The sequence below is a fragment of the Papio anubis genome, chromosome X (assembly GCF_008728515.1).
Source record: "Papio anubis isolate 15944 chromosome X, Panubis1.0, whole genome shotgun sequence".
In the NCBI taxonomy this organism is placed as follows: Eukaryota; Metazoa; Chordata; class Mammalia; order Primates; family Cercopithecidae; genus Papio; species Papio anubis.
Window position 1 is genome coordinate 132,954,768 of NC_044996.1, and position 26,510 is coordinate 132,981,277.

General features: G+C 39.4%; 1 protein-coding gene across 2 annotated transcripts in view; it reads right to left on the reverse strand.

Moving 5' to 3' along the window:
- LOC101018930 (FERM and PDZ domain-containing protein 4) overlaps positions 1-26,510 on the reverse strand; it is a 113,239-nt gene that overhangs the window by 40,318 nt on the left and 46,411 nt on the right. For both annotated transcript variants that reach the window (XM_031660760.1, XM_031660761.1), the window contains exons 3-4: positions 8,798-8,843; positions 148-252 (exon numbers count right to left, since the gene is read on the reverse strand). In XM_031660760.1, coding sequence (XP_031516620.1) covers positions 148-252; positions 8,798-8,843 — 151 coding nt within the window. The remainder of the gene's footprint in view (positions 1-147; positions 253-8,797; positions 8,844-26,510) is intronic.

The following is a 26,510-nucleotide window of genomic DNA, read 5'->3' on the forward strand; positions in this document are numbered from 1 at the left end:
TTACAACCTTGAGATTTGACACCTCTGTAAAAACCAACGACCAATTTCAGATCAATCATTCCAGTGGGACTACTGACTTTGTTTGAGTACAAAGCTTCTGCCTCATTGACTTTCCCTGAGTCACAAAGCAGGCAACTGTAAACTCACCGACACTTGGCCGTTGATGATGACTTCCTCAGAGAAGCGTACTTTGACTGGATTGGACTTTAATCTTGCCTTTTTTGCAGCACTAATAAATGCTGATTTGGGAGACTAGAAGAAAATAAAACATTTTATCTGATTACTGGTAACATAATGCAAACCTTGTAACAGTTGTTTTCCATCTTTATCCTCCCAGTTATGCAATAATTTTGCTAAAAAATAAAATGCTTGGTACATGTCCGATTCAAGGACAAAATGCAAATTATAGACGCAGTCAAAACTCTGTCATGTCTATAAATTAGTAAGTTTGATTTAGTCACCAGATCAGAACTACCACTACCATGTTCCAGTTTTAACTGAGCACATTTCCAGGGATATTTTAAAACAATGGCTGCAAAAGCACACAAACTCTGCTTTTAATAGAGAGCTTTCAGCACAGTGTTCAAGGTGAGGTGGTAGTCAGATCTAATGTTGGGTTTATGATGAATTGATCATTAATCATCTATTTTAATGAGGTGGAGAAGAGTCATTGATAGTCCTAAAATGATTCATAATCCCATTGTTATTCACATTAAGGGCATATGGGCATGTGAGCAGACAAGTACTCTCTCTCTTTCTCAAGCACTCATGCTTTATGTACTTGCAACCTGAGTTTTAGCCTCTTGTTGGTAACTTGTGATCTTGTGATCTTACTGAGGAGGGTAGAAACGAGACCTTTCCTTACAATTGAACGTTGACTTCATATTCTTCCTCATCTTATGGGCTCTTTGTGCCTTATGATCCTCTCCTTTCTTTTATTGGGAAGAGGGGCCATGTAGCACAATTCTTCCTCAGAAATTGGAAGTACAATGGGAGAACCTGCCTAGAAGGGTGCTGTGATACTGGGGCATCCCTTGCTGCATGATCTTGGTAAAGTCACTTTATCTGAGAATCACTATTGTTGCATAATTTTAAAGAAGCCTAAGGGGAAGGGAACTCACACCTAGTAGATATCTACTATGTTGAAGGCATTGTTTGTTTATTTTTAAAAAGAATTACATTCTCTATGAAACCTAATACAGAGGTAAATAGTTTGAATCATACAATTGTTATTTTATAAACAAAAATGGTCAAATATTGGCAACTGCCTATGGTTCAAACTAATGTTTTCCATGCTATATAGTCTTAATACATTGAGGCTGTTGTGCAGAGAATTCTAATAATTGACTCTAGAAACAACACAGAGGCTTAACCCTCTATTTATTGTACTAATCTAGAGGCACAAAAGCCAACTAGGGTGACCTATACTTTGGTTTTCAAAGTAAAATGAATTTAAAAAAGGACTCTCATTCTTGTCAAATACAAGTATACTTAAGATCAATTAAATTTAAAAAGCAATATGATGAAATAGATAAATCAAATGTGGTCCATCTGTACAATGAAATATTATTCAGCCATAAAAAGGAATGAAGTTCTGATACATGCTACAACGTGGATGAACCTGGTAAATATTATGCTAAGTGAAAGACACCAGGCACAAAAGGCCACATATTGTATGATTCCACTTACAGAAAATGTCCAGAATAGGCTAATCTATAGGGACAGAAAGTAGATTAGTAGTTGCCACAGGCTGGGAGTGGAGGAGAATGAGGGAATGAGGAGTGATACTTAATGAATATGGGGTTTCCTTTTGGGGTGATGACAAAATTGTGGAACTAGGTAGTGGCAATGGTTGTAAAACATTTTGAATGTACTTAATGCCACTAAATTGTCCACTTTAAAATGTTTAAGATAGTATGTTTTATGTTATGTGTATTTTACTGTAATAAAAAAGCTGTTGAAAAAAGTATAATAAAAAGTGTGTGTGGGGTGCCTGTGTGTGCATGTGTGTATGCCTGTGTATGTGTGTGTGTGTGTGTGTGTGTATTCCTGAATGGAGTTTTTGCTTTAATACCAGGAGAATCCTGTTATTTCTAAAGTTCCCCTCCACACCTATCCCATCCTTTGCTATGAGTAGTGTCTTAGAAGACTGGATAAATGGATGATTTGTCTCCCAGAGCTTGGATTCATCCATTTATGCAAGATGTTTTAAGAGAATGGCTGCCCTCTTTAAAAAACAAACAAACAAACAAACAAACAATAGCAATAAACCAAAAGAATAGCTTTAAACATGCTCAACATGACTTTTAAAAGTCCTGCTGCAGAGCTGAAGTGATGTGACAGGGTGTTCTCATCAGTATCTTTGAAATTATAGGCCAACTTTAGTAATGATTAATGAGCAAATCATACAGTGGTGAGTTCATTTGCTTTTGATATGTCATTTTTTAGCTGAAGGGAAAACATTATTCTCCTGTAATGATTTTAAGCAGGTGGTATTTACATTGGCACAATGAGTTGAGCACAAGTGAAGCAGCTGTAATAAAGCTACCCAGAACAGACACTACTAATTAGATGAGATGTTTTAATGCAGTTGCACCCCACTTCTCCAGCATTGTTTGGGAGCGAAATATTTCACGTGTTCAGTGTGCCAGATACCGAGGTTTATTCCTCTGTGCATCTCAATTTTTAAATGTTATATTTTGCCATATTTTTCTAAAGTGTTCTACCCAATTCCTTGATTCAATAAAAAGTATAGAGTTTTCGGATGCATATCATTTGATATAACCTTAGAATGCCATGGTGTTCCCAGGGATCATGAAAATACCTAAGGTTATTTGCCCCTAAAGTAAATAGCCCCATATTTACTAGCCATGCTGAGGCCAATAAATATGGGGCTATTTACTTTAGGGGCAAATAACCTTATGTACTATCTCCTCTCTCTAACTATATGTAGCATGCCCATCTTATGTAACTTCATTCCTGTATTTATTTACCATGCCATAAAGAGAAACATGCTAATTTAGGAAGACCAGAAAGGAAACTAAATAGCCAAGGTTGTTAAGTAAATATTATTTTATACACAATTTGAAATCAACAGACTCGGGATAAACTTCTAACTAAGAATTCATAACAAGTACTATTTTTGTTCTGGGTTTGTGACTATTTCATAAAATTGACAAACGTTTTGAAAATTACTTTTTGATAACAACTACATAGGCTCTCCAAGTCTGAAGGCTACTTAATGAGAATCAACGAAGTACTGGCTTATTCCACTGGCTAGAGTTACTTGTGGTATATTGGGTAATGTAAACCAGTCATGACTATAGTTTTAACACAGATTTATCTTTGTTTCTCAAAAAATATACAATGTATACCACTTGAAAGCCTGCTGAATTAATTCTGAGCAACCTGTAGGTGTTGATCACAAGCACTTCATATCCTGTGGTGGAAATAACAAGTAATTACCATTTTGAATAATCAGATTCTCCTACTGTTAATTAATTTTAAGATTATCAGGCCCCTAATCAACCCCTGTAATTTTTCCAAATTTGCTGTTGCTAAGATGGCCACAATAGTGTGTGGAATGCTCCTGATGCTTTTGAATGCTCTTAGAAGTTACTAGAACATAGTTTGAAAAAATTACACAAATAAGATTAATTTCTGAAATTGAAGGGCAAGGTCTTGAACTTGCAATTCCTAGAGCTCTACAGTACTACTTATATATCAGGTATTGAGAGAACATTTGGTGAGGACTAGCCTACATTACTGGTTGGCTTAGTTTGGAGTCTCCAAAATGCAGACCTAAGACAAGGATTCACAAGCAGGTAGCTGATTTGGGAGGTGCTCACAGGAATCCCAGGTAGCTGAGTGGGAAAGGCAGGCAGGAAGGGAGAATAAACCAGTAAAGCATTTGCTGTTACTAAGGCACCACTATAGGCAACTGGAGCTTACTCCTGCTGGGAACCTCTGGGAAACAAGGCAGACCACATGCCTCAGAGTTATACTGTCTGAGGAGAGAGGGAGCTGGGGTATTTATCCACCAGTTCCTGTCAATCATTGATGGAGCGTCTCCTTGTATTGTAAGTTTTCAAAATTCATATTTTCCTGCTGCCTCAACATCCCCACAAACAGGTTGTGAGCACCCTGCCCAGGCAACCAGGTGCACCAGTGTGATAAAGTTGGCTCCTGCCACAAGTACCCTTTCCCACCCTCCCCTGACTGTGACTTAGTAACATTTAAACAGATCAAAGAAATTCCCTTGCACTTTTCTTGTGTGTTCCACCCTGACCCCCTGATAAAGGCACTTGCCCACAGGCTCTACCCCACCTGGTTGGTTGAGTTGGCTCCCTTAGTGCTCCCTCTCATGTGACCCCTCCTCTTGGCATGCAGTTTCTCTAGGACCTGTGAGTATAGAAAAACTTCTTTTTCCTGCACCTCTCCTGTGTCCCCTCTTGTGGCTACACCTGACTGACCACCATGTAAGAGAACACAAAAAACAGCCTTTCTGGGAGTGATAATTCCTCAGCACTTGTGGCCTGCTCCATGAGCATGCTCCTAGGCCCAGGAAGAGCCTGCAGGCAAAGACTCACAGGTGTTCTCCATTGGAAATTAGGCTGGCATGCTCAGCATGACATATGGTCTGGGCTCTGATAGAATGTGCTACACTGGGGTTTCCATGAGGAGGTGTGTAGCCTCTCTCAGCTGTGTGGAACACAAGAAAATGTAGTTAGGAAGTCGGAGGCAGGAAAGCAGGTCCCTCAGCTCTTTGGAAACCTAAAGCAATGTGAATTATGCCAGCTCACGGTACACCAGAACTGAGAGAATGACTTAGCTCAAGTCCCATTGAGTTGGGGTTGCATGAGGGGAAGTTGTAGAAACTCTTTTTTGTTTTTTGCACAGAGTTTCGCTCTTGTTACCCAGGCTGGAGTACAATGGTGCAATCTTGGCTCACCGCAACCTCTGCCTCCCAGGTTCAAGTGATTCTCCTGCCTCAGCCTCCCGAGTAGCTAAGATTACAGACATGCACCACCACGCCCGGCTAATTTTGTATTTTCATTAGAGACGGGGTTTCTCCATGTTGATCAGGCTGGTCTCGAACTCCTGACCTCAGGTGATCTGCCCGCCTCGGCCTCCCAAAGTGCTGGGATTACAGGCGTGAGCCACCATGTCCAGCCATAGAAACTCTAAATACTCTCTGTCTCAGGTAAGATTGGCTTTGGAATTCTAGACTTGGAAACTGTAGAAAGCAGAGTCAAAGGAAAAAAGGAAGGAGCTGGCCAGTGAAAGATCTATAATAAAAAAGGATAACAGTACAAGGAAAGAAGATGGCGTATCAGAGCCAAACAAATAAAACCCATGAGTAACCCAGAAATTCCCCTTCTAAAATTCCATCCTGGGGAAATACTAACTACAGATTAAGACTTATACACAAAGACTTTCTTTTCAGAATTATTTATAATAGCAAAACATTAAAGATGATGCAAAAGGCCCAATGATGTGGGTTGGTTAAGGAAATCCTGGTTCAGCGTAATGTTTTGCAGCCATTTAAATGATGCTTATGAAGAGTTTTTGATGACATAGGAAATGTTTATGATATATTTAGTAAAAGAGGCATAATAAAATTACATGTACAATATGATCTCAACTAAGGCATAGAAAAAAAGACTGGAAGGAAATAGGTCGAAATACTTACACTGGTTGTCTCTGCGGGAAAAGTTTGCCAACACGTTTTTCTGCATCTATATTTCTTTCTCTACTTCCACTTAGTACTTTTTTTTCCCCAAGAAAAACAGTAAAAATCATGGTGGCGGGGAAAGCCTACCATAATACTTTTTAAAAAAATGCAGCAACCTATTAAGAATTACTTCTTATCAAAGAATTCCAGGGATCCTAAAACTCTCACCCCATTCCTCCTTGACCTGGGTCTCATTGGAGATCAATTTCTGTGGTTGGGTCATGTTGGGGTACCTTGGGCACATGTGGAATATGACTGGAAGGTATAAACATTAGCTGTCTATCTTTACTGGACCTTATGCAGAAGAAATACAACATAAAAAATGCTGTCCAGCAAGTTGCAAAAGAAATTAAAATGCTAATTTTTATTGTCTGTAATAAAAGTAGAACTTACGGACTTTCTTTTGGTCTGCTGGCTCATCTGTTTCTGTTTGTCAATCCTGATTGCTGAGAAGATGTTTAACAAATATGTGAAACTCAATAATTTTTTTTTTTTTTTTTTTTGCAAATAAAAGATTGCAGTCTTGTCTTTTCCCATCTGCTGTCCAATCCATGTCTGATATCTATTTAAGAAACTTTGTGGTTTTAATTCTTTTATTTCAACTTCTACAACTCGGAGGAGAGAAGAGCCACTTGGGATTTGAACAGTTAAGGGAAGACTTTAGGTGGGACAGTGGTTCTCAGCTGGGAGTAATTTTGCTCCCAAGGAACATTTGGTAATGTTTGGAGACATTTTGGTTTGCCACAACTTGGGGAGAGGGTGCTACTGGCATCTACTAGGTACAGGCCAGGGATGCTGCTAAACATCCTACGATGCACAGGATAGGTCCCCATAACAGAGAACTCTCCAGTTCAAATATCAACAATACCAAGGTTGAAAAACCTTGAGGTAGTGTTTAGAATTTGGCCTGAGACTTGAAAGCTGAGAAGGATTTATTTAGCAAGGCCGAGGAGGTGGTGGGACTGGAGTCATTTTTCGAAGGAGAGTGGTCAAAGGAAAGTCAAAGATGAGAATTTGTCTGCAGTGATTGGGCAAGGGGAAAGTAACTCTGGAGCAGAGGTACAGCTGTTGGCTATAAGAATACGAGACGCTTCCTCCTAAATATTGTGGCTAAGTGTTGCCTTTCAATGTAGCACAATGGCAAGAGCCACTGGAACTCCTAGAAAATTCCAGATTATCTTTTAAAAGGAAGTGCCATGATTCACTGCTAGTAATCAACATTCAAATGAATAACAAGTCACATGGACTCCAATGGCAAACAGCAAGTAAAGCCACAAGACACAACCATAAACTTACATGTAAAACTCTTCTTTCTTTTTCTAAGTTTACTGCATGAGGTAAAACAGTATCCCACATTGCAAAACAAACAAACAAAAAACAAAAAACAAAGGTCCTGCCTGATCTTGCATTTCTAGTAGATTATAAAATATAGAAAGAGAATTCGGGAACGACAGTGCAAATGTGAAGTTCCATCAGGAATTTAAAGTGGTTCAATCTCAATTTATACTTGTTCAATCTCAATTTATAGTTGTTTAATGCTTATTATAGACATTTACATTGACTTTACCCAAATTGAATTTGTCCACTGCAAACAAATCAGGAAGTGTGGATAGATTTGAAGTAAGTGAAAATGACAATTTGGTTAACCAAAGCAATCTAAAAACAGCCCAGCTGTACTTTATATAGAAGCATATGGAAGGAATCTCAGAATCAGACAGATGAGGAGACCAAGGTTCTGAGCAGTTAAGGTAGTCACTGCTGACTCTTTTGTTATACTGCTGGGAGCTAGAAGCTAGATCTCAAGTCATGGTTCTCTAACATCCTGGGGCCTCCTTAGTTTTCAAATCCCAATATGTGTGTATGTGTGTAAGTTCTGTCAAAGAGATGGAGTTAACAGTAGCAGTCAATATTAAACTGAGCTTTTAATATAAATATGCATAGTTACATCCTAGATGGCATAATTTGTTGGTTTGGTTAGTTCTATTTGTGGTCTTATCAGAATTTTGATCCTTATTATTTCCTGTCTAAAATGCCTAGCCCACAGAGCTTAGGGGAAGATTTTTGGGACAGGGGAAATGAAGAGTTTGGTCAGAAGATGGAGATCAGCAAATACCAGAGCCCTTTAATTGATGTAGAAATTAAATGCTCCAACTCTATGGGGAAGAAAACAGGAGCTTAAGCAGGCTGGAATCACTGCCACTCCATATGAAGGTCAGACTGACAGGAACCATTTTGGGAAAAATCTGAAGGAATTTGCCTTGGTAAGTTTTAGTTCAGCTGACAACGTATGAAATTTGCAAGCAGTGGCAAGTCTATACAAATAGAAAGGAAATTAGTGGTTGCCTAGGACTGAGTGTGGGAACAGGGATTAATTGTAAATGGGAACAGGGATCTTATTGGGGGGATGGAAATGTTCTCAAACTGGATGGGGTGATCGTTGCATACCTCAGTAGATTTTATGAAGACCATAGAACTGTACACTGAAAATGGATGAATTTTATGGTACGCAGATTATACCATGATAAAGTTTTTTTTTTTTTTTAAATCACAAGAACTGTCCAGTTTGTAAATCACTTTCCACCCTCCAAACCATGATGGCTGAAACCAAATTCTGACAGCATATATCATATAATATCTACTCTTAAAGCAAGCTTTGCTAAAATATCCAGTTCTCTACAGAATTATTTAGCTGGGGATAAGAATAACAATTGTGCATTGACCTCCTACAATTAGATAGTCTCATGAGATTTGTGTTTCTTAAACTGGAAACCGTAAGAAGGTCTTGAGTTTAGTGTCATTTACAAATGTGACCATTGCATAGGACTGGAACAGCTGGTTGTCTTTCAAGAACTTTAGAAAATATATTACTCCCTTTCCTCTTCAATGAATGACCTTGCTAACATGGAGTATAAAGTACAAAAATAGTCAAGATTTTTGAACCCATATTGTGAGTGCATGTTATTTTTCTCTGCTGTTATTCATCATCATGGTTTTACTGGAGTGGGCAGAAGAAACAAGAAGCCTGAGAACATTAAGTGGCACTTTTATTCACAGAACACTTACAGGGTAAGGCTGAATGACAGTGAGGAGTATCGATTCTTTGCAGCTTCTGTAAGAGAGAAAAACAAACATATTTATGATATGCACTGAGCCCGGACTCTAACCAGTAAGAGTTTTCTTTCAAAACATTAGTGAATGTTCCCTGGACTCCCAGGGTAGAGTAAATCAAATAGCTCAGATGTAGGCTTTCAGACCACACAAAAAGCCAAAATGAAGTGTTTCCTGAGTTTAACAAACTGCCCAATTGAAAGCTTCCTAGCAAGTTTACATTGGGCAATATTATCTGTGCTGCCAAACAGCAGGACCTTAAAATAAAACCCAGGAAGGGAAGAACAGTTTTAGAAGCATCAACTAAGTCTCTATATTTTTTGCTGCTCTCAGAATTGATTCTCCCCTTCTGATTTTCCTTTAGCCTATTTTTTCTTTGCTGCTTAAAAATTTCTCTGTAGTTTTCTGCCAGGGGAAGAGATTTTTAAAAATTCTATCAATTCATGGAGCATCATTACCTCTCAGTATCAGCATCCTAAAAGAGAAATGTTATTGTTGGTATCTTATGAAAAAAATAGCATCCCAGCAAACATCGGTTCCCATACTGTGTGGCTTAGTAAGTCCCTGGTCACAATGCTAGGACCCTGGGCTGATAAATATTTCAGACAGGTACCGGTTGGGAAATATTACTCACAATAGGCTGCACTTCATGGCTAAAAGCAGAACAATGTAATATAATGGTTTATCTAATTCCCTCCAAGTAACTCAAACCCTTGAGGAAAATTCATGTTATGGATTATAATAGTTTTTCTTTCTTCCCTTCTTTGTTCCTTTTTAAATCATGACTAGGAGAAAGGTCAGTTGCCATTTTGTTGAAGAAGAGCTGACTTTTTCTACTTTAGGTTGTAATTAATTATCTGCTTTTCTGATTTATTGCCCACACGAGTAAGGGGAAGGACATCTTTTGCAAGGTTGTTCCTTGGAAGAAGTCACTGCAAATCGCACTTCTAGCACTAACTGATTTGTGGCTCGGCCCACTCACTCTGACTGGGCTGGACCACGTAGTAGGGAGTGGGGTAGGGGAAGAGAGGAATCAAGAGGGCAGAGAAAGGAGTAATAGAACTAAAACTCCAGGAAGACTCAGAACACTTAGGATGATGGTGCTGGTGGGGGCAGGAAGGTAGCACAGTGCTGATGGTGGCCTGTCTGCTCCCACAAGTTCCCAATCACCAAGGCTGGCAGGGAGCCCAATGATTGCAGTAGACAGAGCAACAGCGCAATCAAATGAGAATTCAGTGGATACGATGAAGGATCTGCATTGCTGGTGGGAATATACACACGTGTAGCAGTTTGCGGAGGCAATCTAGCTTCAATAGGTCAACTCTAGTGTCACAAACACCGTGACCCAGCCAGTCCACTCTGGTTTTATATCCCCCCAAAAATTCTGCTGCTAGTCTTTAAGGGGAGATGGATGAGGATGTTCCTTGCAGCAGAATGCATGGGGGTGAAGTGTCAGAGGCAAACTGGGTGTCCATTTCCAGGATAATAGATATGAGACAAATATGTGGAAAGCAACACAAACAGAAGCAAAGCACTGTTTCTTAGTTTTTGTTCAAATTTTCCTCATTCACAGGCAACAAGAAATGTTTATCAGATAAGAAATGCTCTATAACCCCATTGACCAAAGAATGTGTGAGTGTGGCAGCCACGTTAGTGGAACAACCTGCCCTGCCTGGCTTGTCCTGTCTGAGTCTGCTCCCAGAGTCCTCAGGAGCAAGCAATGGGTCCTGGGAACTCATTCTCTGCACCCAGCTCATTGGACCTGAATGTTGGAATGAGCCAATCAGATTTCCTATCTCCAGAATCAGAACTAAGAGACACAGAGACTAAGAGAGTTGGGAGCCAAGTCACATTTATGACTGAGCACCAGAGTAAAGATTACAGATGCCAGTAATCCCCTGAACAGTCCTGGTTTCCACCATTCCTGAGGGCTGGTTGTTCACCATTTTGCTAGAAATAAAATCATTCACATAAATGATCTCAGTAGGATAACGATCATTCTGAGAAAGAGCTTTTACTTTTGTTTTCTCTCATCTTAAGTACATAATCATCATCTGCCAGACAAGAAGAATTAACTCCATAGCACTACAGATCCCTTAGGACTCCTAATCCAAACCGAGGTGGAAAAAAAGACAGAAGCCATATGTGTTCATATGTTACAGGATGCTAAGATGAACTGAGACAGATTCAGCTGAGGCCCCATGCCAATACATGCCAATCATTCCCACATGCCAAAGAAGGGTGCTGCAAGATTTTCAAAGGTGTTGAAAACCAGAGTTTGTAACCCTTACCCCTTACTCATCTTGGGATTTGACTCATGTCTTCATTACAAACTGAAAAGAAGGCAACAGGAAGAGGCTGTCAGAAGCAGCACATGCTCAAAGAGCAGAGGCTACATTTGTGCAGTTACCACCCTTACACTGAGGCAGGCCCAAAGTATGGGACTCTTGGAAGATGCAGTAGAAACATTGGCCTGGGACCTCCTGATCAACTGAGCTACTTTGAGGGATGAGAGGGCCTTCGCAGAAATATACAGAATGCAAGGAGCATTGAGCATAGTCAGCCGTTGGTTTCTGCCTGACACAAGGGGGCTGCAATTGGAGTAACTCAACAAAGAAATCTTCCAGGAATCCATGAAAGCAACCACAAGGAAAGAGTCCACCAACATCACCTTCCATGGATAGAAGAAAGTAATGCTGGATTACACTGGTGCCAATCAAGTGAGAACTTTCTTGCCTTTTACCTCACCATCTTGGCCTCATTTCAATCTGGAAGGAGCTGAATGCTGGGGCAGTAGAGAAAACATTGACAGTGCCCCTTAACCCACTGCAGGCTTCCTAGGCCTGAACTAGGCACAGGGGAGGAATTTTGTGGAGTTGGAAGTTTTGACTATTACATGACAATCAAATGTTGCAATTACAGATTACAAATTGTGATTACAAGTGTACAAGTGACTGGATCACTTTTTGAACCTGTTCAATATGTTTATGGGAACCACCTGAGATTTGGTTGAGGGCTTGGAGGAACTGGCCCTGGGGAGCTGTTATAAGTGGGCATTGGGGGAAAGAACATAGTTGCCTTATGATTGCACCCTCTAAGACCTGCGTGCTCTACTTATTCCCAGTGTCTCTTTATTTATTTATTTTTGTATTATACTTTAAGTTCTGGGAAACATGTGCAGAACATGCATGTTTGTTAAATAGGTATACATGTGCCATGGTGGTTTGCTGCACCCATCAACCCATCACCTATATTAGGTATTTCTCCTAATGCTCTCCCTCCCCTAGTCCCCCACCACCCAACAGGTCCTGGTGTGTGATGTTCCCCTCCCTGTGTCCATGTGTTCTCATTTTTCAATTCCCACATATGAATGATAACATGCAGTGTTTGGTTTTCTGTTCTTGTGTTAATTTGCTGAGAATGATAGTTTCCAGCTTCATCCATGTCCCTGCAAAGGATACGAACTCATCCTTTTCTGTGGCTGCATAGTATTCCATAGTGTATATTTGCCACATTTTCTTTGTCCAGTCTATCACTGATGGGCATTTGGGTTGGTTCCAAGTCTTTGCTATTGTGAACAGTGCCACAATAAACATACGTGTTTATGTGTCTTTATAGTAGAATGATTTATAATCCTTTGGGTATATACCCAGTAATGGGATTGCTGGGTCAAATGGTATTTCTGGTTCTGATCCTTGAGGAATCACCACACTGTCTTACACAATGGTTGAACTAATTTATGCTCCCACCAGCAGTGTAAAAGCATTCCTATTTCTCCACATCCTCTCCAGCATTTGTTGTTTACTGACTTTTTAATGATCACCATTCTAACTGGTGTGAGATGGTATCTCATTGTGGTTTTGATTTGCATTTCTCTAATGACCAGTGATGAGGAGCTTTTTTCAAGTTTGTTGGCTGCATAAATATTTTCTTTTGAGAATTGTTTGTTCATATCCTTTGCCCACTTTTTGATGGGGTTGTTTGTTTTTTTCTTGTAAATCTGTTTAAGTTCCTTGTATATTCTGGATATTAGCCCTTTGTCAGATGGAGAGAATGCAAGAATTTTCTCCCATTCTGTAGGTTGCCTGTTCATTCTGATGATAGTTTCTTTGGCCATGCAGAAGCTCTTTAGTTTAATCAGATCCCATTTATCAAATGTGGCTTTTGTTGCCATTGCTTTTGGTGTTTTAGTCACGAAGTCTTTCCCCATGCCTATGTCCTGAATGGTATCACCTAGGTTTTCTTCTAGGGTTTTTTATGGTTTTAGGTCTTTAATCCATCTTGAGTTAATTTTTGTATAAGGTATAAGGAAGGGATCCAGTTTCAGCTTTCTGCATATGGCTAGTCAGTTTTCCCAACACCATTTATTAAATAGGAAATCCTTTCCCCATTGCTTGTTTTTGTCAGGTTTGTTAAAGATCAGATGGTTGTAGATGTGTGGCGCTATTTCTGAGGCGTCTGTTCTGTTCCATTGGTCTATATATCTGTTTTGGTACCACTACCATGCTGTTTTTATTACTCTAGCCTTGTAGTATAGTTTAAAGTCAGTTAGCATGATGAACTGGTTTGATTAGATCATATTCTTTGAGTCCAAACACACTTTGACTAAGACAGAGAGGCTTAGAATCTTGAGACCAAACAATAAAACAGTAAACAAGAGAATAAGGGATAATTGTCAGACAAAAAACCATAAGGTGGTAGGTTGGGTGGGAGAATGAATAGGCCCATAAAGCTGTGGGACAAATGCTAAGTTTCTCTACAGCAATGCTCAATGGCACTGAATTTATTTGTTCACTTCTGGAAAGGGAAGCTGATATGCACATCTTCAGTGCAGTAGCTGTTAGGAGCAGGCAAGGCCCTGGAGAAGGACTCTTGTTAGTCATCCTTGATGCTAATAAGCATAGACCCTGTATTAGCTTCCGATTGCTGCTATAACAAATTACCACAAACTTAGTGGCTTAAACATGATGCAAATGCACTATCTTATATTTCTGGAAGTCAGAAGTCTCTAATGAGTTTTGCTGGGCTAAAATCAAGGTGTCAGCTGGGCTGCACTCATTCTGGAGCCTTTTCAACTTCTAGAGGCTGCCTGTATTCCTTGGCTCATGGTCGCTTCCTTCATCTTCAAAACCAGCAGTAGCATCTTCAAATCTCTCCCTGAGTTTCACTTCCTCTTTAACTTAAAAGGACCTAGTGATTATATTGGGTCCGGCTGGATAGTCAAAGATAATCAACTCATCTCTGACTTAATTACATCTGCAAAGAAAGTCACAGACTCTGGAAATTAGGATGAGGACATCTTTCAGGGGATCATTATTCTGCCGACTATAGACATTAGCTTTATCAGTTACCTAGTGTTACATAACAAATTCCCACAAAGTTAGTTGCTTAAAACAATACTCACTTATTATCTCACAGTTCATGTGAGTTAGAAATATGAGCATGGCTTAGCTTGGTCATCTTTTTCATGTTCTCTCTTGAGGCTGCAATGTTTTGGCCAGGGCTGGGTCCCATATGGGAGCTCGATTGGGAAGGATTCACTTCAGTGGTTTTTGGCATGACGAAAATCCTCTTTAGGCTGTTGGACCAAGGGCCTCAGTTCCTTGTGGGTAGTTGGCTTGAGGCCACTCTCAGTTCCTTGCCATGTGGATCTCCCCATCTCACCGACGTGGCAACTTGCTTCATCAGAGCCAGCAAGGGAGGGAGTCTGCTGGCATGATGAAAGCTACAATCTCATGTAACATAATCATGGATGGGACATCCCATCACCTGTACCATACTTTATTGGTTAGAAGCAAGTCACAGGCCCCACCCAAACTAAAAGAGAGGGAAATACACAAATCTATGAATACAAGTGGCAGAGATCACTGGGGTCCATCTTATATTTTGCCTGCCACATGAATAAAGAGACTTCTAGCCTAGTAATCCCTATGTATCTTAAAAGTAGTTTCAGGCTGGGCGTGGTCATTCATGCCTGTAATCCCAGCACTTTGGGAGGCAGAGGCGGGTGGATCACCTGAGGTCAGGAGTTTGAGACCAGCCTGGCCAACATAGTGAAACCCCGTCTCTACTAATAATACAAAAATTAGCTGGGTGTGGTGGTGCATGCTTGTAATCACAGCTACTCTGGAGGCTGAAGCAAGAGAATTGCTTGAACCCAGGAGGTGGAGGTTGCAGTGAGCCGAGATCGCACCATTGCATTCCAGTCCTGGAGATAAGAGTGAAACTCCAGCTCAAAAAAAAAAAAAAAAAAAAAAAAAGTAGTTTCCATTCATGACTTAACCTTATGCAGAATTTCTTTCAAGAAATTCTGGAAGAAGGACTGCTCCGTATACTTTATTAATTTGAAAATGGAAACTATTTTTCAAAGTGTGTTGATTATATTTAAAGTCTTTACAGCTATAGTAATGCTTTGTAAATTACTTGAAACATAATCTAGATTGACTTCAATTTTACTATTTAATGAATAAATGAAGTTGTCTGAATTGAAATAAAATATTCCAATATGTTATTTGTCACCAGGACTAGGGACATGCTTTTCTTCTCTTTTTTTCTTGTCTATAATTATGTAATTATAACCTGCCAAACAAGAAAAATTAACTCTATAATGTTTCGGATCCCTTAAAATTCCTAACCCAAAGATCCTAGGAGGAAAAAACAAAACAAAACAATGACCTACACCATTTAAAAATAGCCTCGACAGAATGATTAGAATCAGGAATAGAAGACGACAGTTTTAAGCCATCAAATTAACTTCTTTCTGGGATGGCCTAAAAACAGCTAGAGACCATTAAGAATCCAGTTATAACTACATTTAGATAATTATTATTTCATATTAAATTCCACATAAATTTTCTGCTTTTGAAGATTAATTTCAAATTGTTGTGACAATATTTTTTAAATGGTTGAGTTTGTTAAAAATGTCATTTTCATCCCTGAATCACAGTGCTGATCTCTGCAGGGGAATATAGTCTATCCTACCCTAAACCACTCTTGTCAAACTTGCCTTCAATTCCTCTCTCTTCATTTCTTTGTCAAAGGTCTATTCTTATCCTTTTTTCATGGAGAGTCCCTTGAAACATGTTTGGGACACCCACCATCAATGGTTTTAGACCATGCTTTGGCATTATATACCATTTTATGATTTCATTGGATGTCATTTGATGCAGAAAGCAAAGCTATGTGAGGAAGAAGCCCAGCTTCCAATGAGGTAGAGTTTCCAGTATTACAATCTCTCTAAACAATGAAGCTAAGGCTGGTGTTCTCTGTTTTTTAGAGCAGCATACTTTGACATCTTTCTTTAAATGCCTTTCTCATTTTATATTTATGCCATTAAAAATTATAATATATAATCATATTGGCATGTGCTAGTGTATATTCTTTTTCTAGACCAACTTAAATAGATCTCTTGACGAACCCAGACACTGATACTAATTTAACAGTCATCATGGGAATCGAGATTTCCTCAGATATTGGGAAAACCAAACAAAATAAAAATCAAATAACATGGCCAGGCACGGTGGCTCACACCTGTAATCCCAGCACTTAGGGAGGCTGCGGTGGGCAGATCACAAGGTCAGAAGATTGAGACCACGGTGAAACCCTGTCTCTACTAAAAATACAAAAAATTAGCCAGGCGTGGTGGCGGGTGCCTGTGGTCCCAGCTACTCAGGAGGCTGAGGCAGGAGAATGGTGTGAACCCAGGAGGCGGAGCTTGCAGTGAGCCGAGATTGCACCACTGCACTCCAGCCTGGGCGACAGAGCGAGACTCTGTCTCAAAATAAATAAATAAATAAAAATAAATAAAAATCAAATAACAAAGATATATAGGAAGATATTTCATGTCAGAATTCGAGAATCTTGCTTTAGAAACATTAAGTCCAAACAAGTTAACTGTACAATTTTAAAACTTCAAAACTGGAAGTAAATAATCAATCTGTGAAGGGTGAAATGATAGGCTTTTAAAAGGCACACAAAGAGGTAATTTAGGATTATATATGAAAGCATTTTATAAGCAGTGAAATAGCATTCTAAAGTAACTTCTTGAAAGATGGATGTGCAGTATTTTTATTTAGAGAGAAAGGCAATAAGGTGCAGTGAAACGGTGTTGAACTCTCACTTCGTAGGTATATACATGCACACACGGAATTCTTTATTCTTCCTGTACTTCAGGGTTCTTCAAAGAAATTAGAAAGCAATTCTTAGCTATTTATTGTCTTCTGCTAGCTTTTGAATTTGTTTGCTCTTGCTTCTCTAGTTCTTTTAATCGTGATGTTAGGATGTCGATTTTAGATCTTTCCTGCTTTCTCCTGTGGGCATTTAGTGCTATAAATTTCCCTCTAAACACTGCTTTAGCTGTGTCTCAGAGATTCTGGTAAGTTGTGTCTGTGTTCTCACTGGTTTTAAATAGCTTGTTTCTGCCTTAATTTTGTTAGTTATCCATTAGTCATTCAGGAGCAGGTTGTTCAGTTTCCACGTAGTTGTGTGGTTTTGAGTGAGTTTCTTAATCCTGAGTTCTAATTTGATTGCCCTGTGGTCTGAGAGACTGTAATGATTTCTGTTCTTCTGCATTTGCTGAGGAGTATTTTACTTCCAATTATGTGGTCAATTTTAGAATAAGTGCTATGTGGTGCTGAGAATGTATATTCTGTTGATTTGGGGTTGAGAGTTCTGTAGATGTCTATTAGGTCCACTTGGTCCAGAGCTGAATTCAAGTCCTCAATATCCTTGTTAATTTTCTGTCTCATTGATCTGTCTAATATCAGCAGTGGGGTATTAAAGTCTCCCACTATTATTGTGTGGGAGTCTAAATCTCTTTGTAGGTCTCTAAGAACCTGCTTCATGAATCTGGGTGCTCCTGTATTGAGTGCATATATATTTAGGATAGTTAGCTCTTCTTGTTGAATTGATCCCTTTACCATTATGTAATACTCTTCTTTGTCTTTTTTGATCTCTGTTGGTTTAAAGTTTATTTTTATCAGAGACTAGGATTGCAACCCCTGCTTTTTTTTCTTTCCATTTGCTTGGTAAATATTCCTCCATCTCTTTATTTTGAGCCTATGTCTGTCTTTGCACATGAGATGGGTCTCCTGAATACAGCACACCAATGGGTCTTGACTCTTTATCCAATTTGCCAGTCTATGTCTTTTAATTGGGGCATTTAGCCCATTTACATTTAAAGTTAATATTGTTGTGTGTGAATTTGATCCTGTCATTATGATGCTAGCTGGTTATTTTGCCCGTTAGTTGATGCAGTTTCTTCATGGTGTCAATGGCCTTTACAATTTGGTATGTTTTTGCAGTGGCTGGTATTGGTTTTTCCTTTCCATATTTAATGCTTCTTTCAGGAGCTCTTGTAAGGCAGGCCTGGTGGTGACAAAATCTCTCAGCATTTGCTTTTCTGTAAAGGATTTTATTTCTCCTTTGCTTAGAAGCTTAGTGTGGCTGGATATGAAATTCTGGGTTGAAAAATCTTTTGTTTAAGAATGTTGAATGTTGGCCCCCACTCTCTTCTGGCTTGTAGGGTTTCAGAGTAGAAATGAAGGAGATAGAAACATGACAAACCCTTCAAAAAAACCAATGAATCCAGGAGCTGGCTTTTTTTTTTTTTTTTTTTTGACAGAGTCTTGCTCTGTTGCCCAGGCTGGAGTGCAGTGGCGCAATCTTGGCTCACGTTTTTTTTTTTTTTTTTTTTTTTTTTAAAGATTAAGAAAATAGACTGTTGACAAGACTAATAAAGAAGAAAAGAGATAAGACTCAAATAACACAATAAAAAATGATAAAGGGGATATCACCACTGATTCCACAGAAATACAAACTACCATCAGAGAATACTATAAACACCTCTGTGCAAATAAACTAGAAAATCTAGAAGAAATGGATAAATTCCTGGACACATACACCCTCCCAAGACTAAACCAGGAAGATGTTGAATCTCTGAATAGACCAATAACAAGTTCTGAAATTGAGGCAGTAATTAGTAGCCTACCAACCAAAAAAGCCCAGGACCAGACATATTCACAGCCAAATTCTACCAGAGTTACAAAGAAGAGCTGGTACCATTCCTTCTGAAACTATTCCAAACAATAGAGAAAGAGAGATTCCTCTGTAACTCATTTTATGAGGAGGCCAGCATCATCCTGATACCAAAACCTGGAAGAGACACAACAAAAGAAGAAAATTTCAAGCCAATATCCCTGATGAACATCAATGCGAAAATCCTGAATAAAATACTGGCAAACCGAATTCAGTAGCACATCAAGAAGCTTATCCACCATGATCAAGTTGGCTTCATCCCTGGGATGCAAGGCTGGTTAAACATCTGCAAATCAATAAATGCAATCCATCACATAAACAGAACCAATGACAAAAACTACATGATTATCTCAATACATGCAGAAAAGGCCTTCGATAAAATTCAACACCCCTTCATGCTAAAAACTCTCAATAAACTAAGTATTGATGGAACATATTTCAAAATAATAAGAGCTATTTATGAAAAAAACCACAGCCAGTATCATACTGAATGGGCAAAAGCTGAAGCATTCCCTTTGAAAACCGGCACAAGACAAGGATGCCTTTTCTCACCACTCCTATTCAACATAGTGTTGGAAGTTCTGGCAATCAGGCAAGAGAAAGAAATAGAGGGTATTCAAATGGGAGGAGAGGAAGTCAAATTGTCTCTGTTTGCAGATGACATGATTGTATATTTAGGAAACCCCATTGGCTCAGCCCAAAAGCTTCTTAAGCTGATAAGCCACTTCAGCAAAGTCTCAGGAAACAAAATCAATGTGCAAAAATCACAAGCATTCCTATACACCAATAATAGACTAACAGAGAGCCAAATCATGAGTGAACTCCCATTCGCAATTGCTACAAAGAGAATAAAATACCTAGGAATAAAACTTACAAGGAATGTGAAGGACCTCTTCAAGGAGAACTACAAACCACTGCTCAAGGAAATAAGAGAGGACACAAACAAATGGAAAAACATTCCATGCTCATGAATAGGAAGAGTCAATGTCATGAAAATGGCCATACTGTCAAAAGTAATTTATAGATTCAATGCTATCCCCATCAAGCTACCATTGACTTTCTTCGCAGAATTAGAACAAACTGCTTTAAATTTCATGTGGAACCAAAAAAGAGCCCATATAGCCAAGACAATCCTAAGCAAAAAGAACAAAGCTGGAGGCATCAAGCTACCTGACTTCAAACTATACTAAAAGGCTACAGTAACAAAAACAGCATGGTACTGGCACCAAAACAGATATATAGACCAATGGAACAGAACAGACACTTCAGAAATAGTGCCACACATCTACAACCATTTGACCTCTGACAAACTGGACAAAAATAAGCAATGGGGAAAGGATTCCCTATTTAATACATGGTGTTGGGAAAATTAGGTAGCCATATGCAGAAAACTGAAACTGCACCCCTTCCTTACACCTTATACAAAAATTAACTCAAGATGCATTAAAGACCTAAAAGTAAGACCTAAAACCGTAAAAACTCTAGAGGCAAACCTAGGCACCATTCAGGACATAGGCATGGGGAAAGAGTTCATGACTAAAACACCAAAAGCAATGGCAACAAAAGCCAAAATTGACAAATGTGGTCTAATTAGACTAAGGAGCTTCTGCACAGCAAAAGAAACTATCATCAGAGTGAACAGGCAACCTACAGAATGGGAGAAAATTCTTGCAATCTATCCATCTGACAAAGGGCTAGTATCCAGAATCTACAAGGAACTTAAACAGATTTACAAGCCAAAACCAAACAACCCCATCAAAAAGTGTGCAAAGGATATGAACAGACACTTCACAAAAGAAGACATTTATGCCGCCAACAAACATATGAAAAAAGTTTATCATAACTGGTCATTAGAGAAATGCAAATCAAAACCACAATGAGATACCATCTCACACCAGTTAAAATGGTGATCATTAAAAAGTCAGTAAACAACAGATGCTGGAGAGGACGTAGAGGAATAGGAATGCTTTTACACTGTTGGTGGGAGTGTAGATTAGTTCAACCATCGTGGAAGACAGTATGGTGATTCTCAAGGATCAGAACTAGAAATACCATTTGAGCCAGCAATCCCATTACTGAGTATATACCCAAAGGATTATAAATCATTCTACTATAAAGACATATGCACACATATGTTTATTGCAGCACTATTCACAATAGCAAAGACTTGGAACCAACCCAAATGCCCATCAGTGATAGAATGGATAAAGAAAATGTGGCACACATACACCATGGAATACTATGCAGCCATAGAAAAGGGTGAGTTCATGTCCTTTGCAGGGACATGGATGAAGCTGGAAACCATCATTCTCAGCAAACTAACACAGGAACAGAAAACCAAACACCTCATGTTTTCATTCATAAGTGGGAGTTGAACAATGAGAGCACATGGACACAGGGAGGGGAACATCACACACTGGGACCTGTCGGGGGTGGGGGACTAGGGGAGGAATAGCATTAGGAGAAATACCTAATGTAGGTGATGGGTTGATGGGTGCAGCAAACCATCATGGCACGTGTATACGTATGTAAGAAATCTGCACATTCTGCACATGTACCCCAGAACTTAAAGTATAATAATAATATTTAAAAAAGCTAAAAAAAAAAAAAAAAGAAACAATTCTTTTCTGCAAGCTAGTGCATCTCAGCCCTTAAACTCGCTGCTGGTGGACAGCCACTGTTCATGAAAATAAGAACTGATTAACAGTGTTTCTCCAGTGATCTTTGCTCAGAAGGGCTTTTCCTCAATCCTAGGGTATTTTGTGATGAAGCCACTTGCTTGCTTTTTATTTTCTCTTGCCACCTAAACCTGGAGATGTGAGAAGAACACGCAGATTTTTCAGATTTGTAACAAGCCATAATGTAGCATCAGCCTAGTCAATTGCTGGCAAAGATGAAGGAAGAAGTGTTGCCCTTCATTTTCAGAAAAGTCGCCACAGGACTGCACTTGAAATGGGGGTTTATTGCTTTATCTCGTTGACCTTTGCAACACTCTGAAGAGAGATTATAATTATCCACTGAATCAATTCCTAACAGGCACTGAAGCCATTAGCTGGAGAGAATGGAAATGTCCAGCAAATGACCAAGCATTCAGAAAAGGTCAACATATTACAGTTAAGTGTAATCTGTCATGGACTATATGAAGCATTTACACTGCTCATTGCTGCTGAAGCTTGCTTCTACCCTGATACTTGCAAAGAAGAGGAATGGGACTATTTGTCATTTCTAAGTCATGTTCAGGGAATGCTATGGAAGAAAATGGGCATAATGAAGCCACCATAGTCATTAGGGCAACAGAAACATAGAGGAGATGAATTAAAGAGTCCACTTGTCTAGTAGCATTGGACTTGGTTTCTACCAATTCTATAGACATTGTTTCTCCTATTACCATTTTCACCCTTGAGTGAGACGTTAAACTGCTGATCAAAAAGACCACCAGTTTGGTAGCCAAAGGGAAAGTAAAGAGAATTTAAGAAAATATCCTTATTAAGCAATGTATTAAATACTTCATCCTCAAAAACTGGATAATTGTATTGCTTATCTTTTTTTTGTCTGCGATACTAGGGATCTAAAGATGACCTTCAACTGACCACGCCTTCTAATATTCACATTCTGTCTAGTCTCCTCCCCTTGAATCTGGACTAATCTTGTGACTCACTTTTAACAGAATATTGTAGAGATAGCTTTGCATGATTTCTGGGCCTTGGTCAGAAGAATCCTAGAAGCCTAATAATGTCCACATGGATATCTTGGAATGCTCACTTTGAGGAAAGCCAGCTACCATGTTAGAAGTCCAACAACCCTGTGACTACCATGTCATATAGAAGCCATCCATGTGGAGAAGTAGTGTGGAGAGAGGGAGAGATGCCTGGCCAGCCTTCACCATGTCAGCTGCCCAAGTCCAGGCAACAACATATGACAAAAGAAGCCATCTAGGATGTCTCCTCAATCAAGCCTTCAGATGGCTCCAGCTGCAGCTGCCATTTAACTGCAGCCACATGACAGACCCCAGTGAGAACCATCTGCATGAGTTCAGTTAACCCACAGAACCATGAGAGATAACCAATTATTATATTAATTATTACATTAGCCCATTACATTTGTTAGGCTGCAATAGATAACTAGAACATCATCTTCCCAAAAAGAATTTGAAAACTATGTTTTTAAAGAAACAGGTATTTAAAACAAACGGTTTTGAAATTGAACATGTCTCCCTTATCAAGGAAGACAAAATGTCCCAGCCAATGACTCCCTTAGTATACTGTATTTGTGACCTCCATTAAAACAAACCAAAAAAACTGTCTTATACAAACATATGTTGAAGTGTGGAAAAAGATTTTCTTACTGCTGAGAGTGGGATTTGCCAATTGTAACATTAATTATGGACTTGTGAAGAATGGAGTAGAGGGGAAAAAAAAAACTTAGAGGAGAAGAAGACCCAATCAAGTGTCTTGGACTAAAAGTGCTTCACTACAAGGAAAAATTTGGAGGGCACAATTGGTATTGCATCGTCAAGTAAATATTTGAATTACGGAGAAAGGATTAAAGTACAGTGTAATTTTAGGCTTAGAATTAAATCGCTTACATATAACCAACGACTTGAATTTTAAACCTAGGGAGAAATCAGAATTCTTTGCAAAGTCTAATTCACATTTTACTGAATGCATTTAAGGCTTGGGCTGTGATTTTCTTTGTAAGAATATTAATATTAGACTATTATGGTTAAAATCTATATCATTGATACAGTGATGATCAGAATTAACATTTTGATGAAATTGCATCATTTCAAGCTCTTTATTGTATTTTGTAAACCTTTGCAATAAAATTTCAGGTTTGGCACTTTGAATTTGGAAACTACTGCTAAGAGAGCTAATTTGCATATGTATCTGGTTTTGATTTGACCTAATTTTTTGTCCATTTAATTCATTTTTTTGCTGAATGAACGTTGTCTCTGGCCTTTGAAATGCTTATTTGACTAATGGATGAAAATAGTGCTTCTATTTAAAATTTATAAAAGGCAGCAGCTTTTCATGAGGTAATAGTTAAATTATTTTACGCACTTCTGTGATGCTATATAGCTCTCCCTGCATTCATTCCTTCAACAAATATTTATTGAGTATCTACCTGGGGCCAGGCATTTGGGATACATCAGTGATCTTCAGTGGAGAGCGATTTTACCCCATAGGGGACATTTGGCAATGTCTGAGGACATTTATGGGTGTCACAGGAGAAGTGCTGATGGGTAGAACCCATAGTTGCTGCAAAACATCCTACAACACACAGGACAGCCCCCACAACAAGGAATTACTCAGCACAAAATGTCAATAGTGCTGAGATTGAGGAATCCTGAGCTACATCAATAAATAAAACAGGCAATAAAACACCTAACCTGGCAGAGCTTACCATCTAAAGAGGGAAGACATTCAATAAAAAATAAATAACATATACCACCATATGTATAATGCAGCATGCTGAAGATGATATGGACATTTGTGAGTGTTGGGAGGTAGGCCACCATGCCATTTTGAATAGGGTAGACAAGTTAAATGTCATTAAGAGGTGACAAGTTAGCAACAATGAGTAGGAAGTAAGGTAGTTGGCTATGCAGCTGTCAAGGGGAAGAACCTCCTGGGCACAGGGGGCTACAGGCAAAGGACCTAAGGTGGAACTTGCCAGGGAAGTTTGAGTTAGAGCCAGGAGCCCAGTGACCCTGCAACAGAGTAAGGAGGGATTCTAGGGAGAAAGATCAGAGAGAGGGCAAGGGCCCAGATCATTTGGGGCCTGATGGGCCATTGCAAAAGTCTGACTTTACCTGTGAGTTTGGAGCAGAGGAATGACAAAATACATGTTTTAAAAAGGTCACTCTGGCCACTAAGCTGAGAATGGATTGCAGGAGGGCAAAGTGGAAGTGTGGGCCCAGTTAAGGGCTAAGGCAGCAATGCAGGCAATAGGTGGCTGTTATCAATAATCACGAACTCATTGAGTAGCAGACTCTTTAATGGCTCTCTAAATGAACTTTGGTTCTTAAGAGTGCTTCTTATAAATATTGTTGGAAAAAACTGACATAGTAAACTGAAAGCACAAAAAGTACTAAAAAAAAAAATTGGGGTGGACGTTTTTCTTAAATACTTTGCCATGGATGAACAAAACAGACATTGAGCAAAAGCAGGCCACCACGTTGTATGGTCTGTTGATGGGCGATCCAACCATGGTTTAGAACAAATGACAGGGTGGTTATTGAGAAGAAGCCAAAGGCTTATTTTATAGTGAGAAATAATAGAGTGTGTTTTAACTGGCAGCTCCTTTACTAACATTTCTCAAGTCTTTTCAGGATCGCTATTTTATTCTCATCACCTAGGATAAGACTTTCTTCACTTATTCCCTTCTTTCCTGCCTCTATGCATGCCCACAGTCCTGGGGACATTTCCCTAAGAGTAAAAATAAGCAGTGACTAGAAACAGGCCAATCCTAAAATCAGAGACAGTGTACAGCATATTTATGAATTTTGGCCCACAGCAATTGTTCTGATGCTTGCCCAAAGAATCTTCATGATTTTTTCCTTTTTAAATGTGTGTCAGTACTAGAGGCTGACTTTAAATAACACAATTTCCATTCTTCACCACCTCAGAGGTTTTCCTGCACTGGCTGAATTTGACTGTGGGGTTTGCCACAGGAAGCCCAGGTCTTGACCTCATCATGACAGAACCACTTTCCCTTTCTATGACACAAGAAGCACCAGGCCCCATGCTTGTCCAACTGGAAAGAACTCCTCTGTCTTTCAGGGTTCATGGGTTTTCAGAGGCAGTGGTGACCACAGTTATGTGTATTGTGATAATGTACAGGATAGAGGAGCAAAGACCTAGTGATGTTGTTGTAAGTCCAGTTTGGCCGAAGTGGGTTGGAAATAAGGCGTCTGTTTCTGGAGGCTAGACTTAAATTTAAGAACCTTCACTTTAGTAAAGTCTATCTGAAGGCCACAGGCCTCTTTTGTGAGATCCAGAGATTCTGTTAATTAATTATTCAATCACACTTTTTAAGTATAATGAATATACAGAAAGGTACATGCCTTGAGTGTACAGCTCAATGAAATTTACACACTGAAGACCCCAGTAGTAGGCAGCCACTAAGATGATCCCCAGGGATCTGTACCTTCTGATGCTCAGACTGTGTATAATTCCCTTCCCTTGTGTGTGGGCTGGATTTACTGATTCATTTCTGATAAATGAAATATGGCAGAAGTGAGAGAATGTCATGTCCAAGATTAGGTTACAGAAAACCCCAAAACCATGGCTTCCATATTGTGGGCTCACTCTCTCTCACACTCTTGCTCGCTTGCTCCGAAGGAAACCAAATACCACATAAGCTGCCCTTTGGAGAGGCCCACACAGCAAAGAACCGAGGGAGGTCCTGGCCAAAAGTCATTAAGAAACTGAGGCCCTCAGTCCAACAGCCTGTGAGAAACTGAATCTGTCAAGAAACACATGAGTGACCTTGGAAGCAGATTCCTTTTCAGTTGAGCCTCAGATGAGACCACAGCCCCAGACAACAACTTGATTGCACCCCTGTGGGACACCTTGAGCCAGAGGTACCCAGCTAAGCTGTCCACAGTTTCCTGATCCACAGGAAAGGTGAG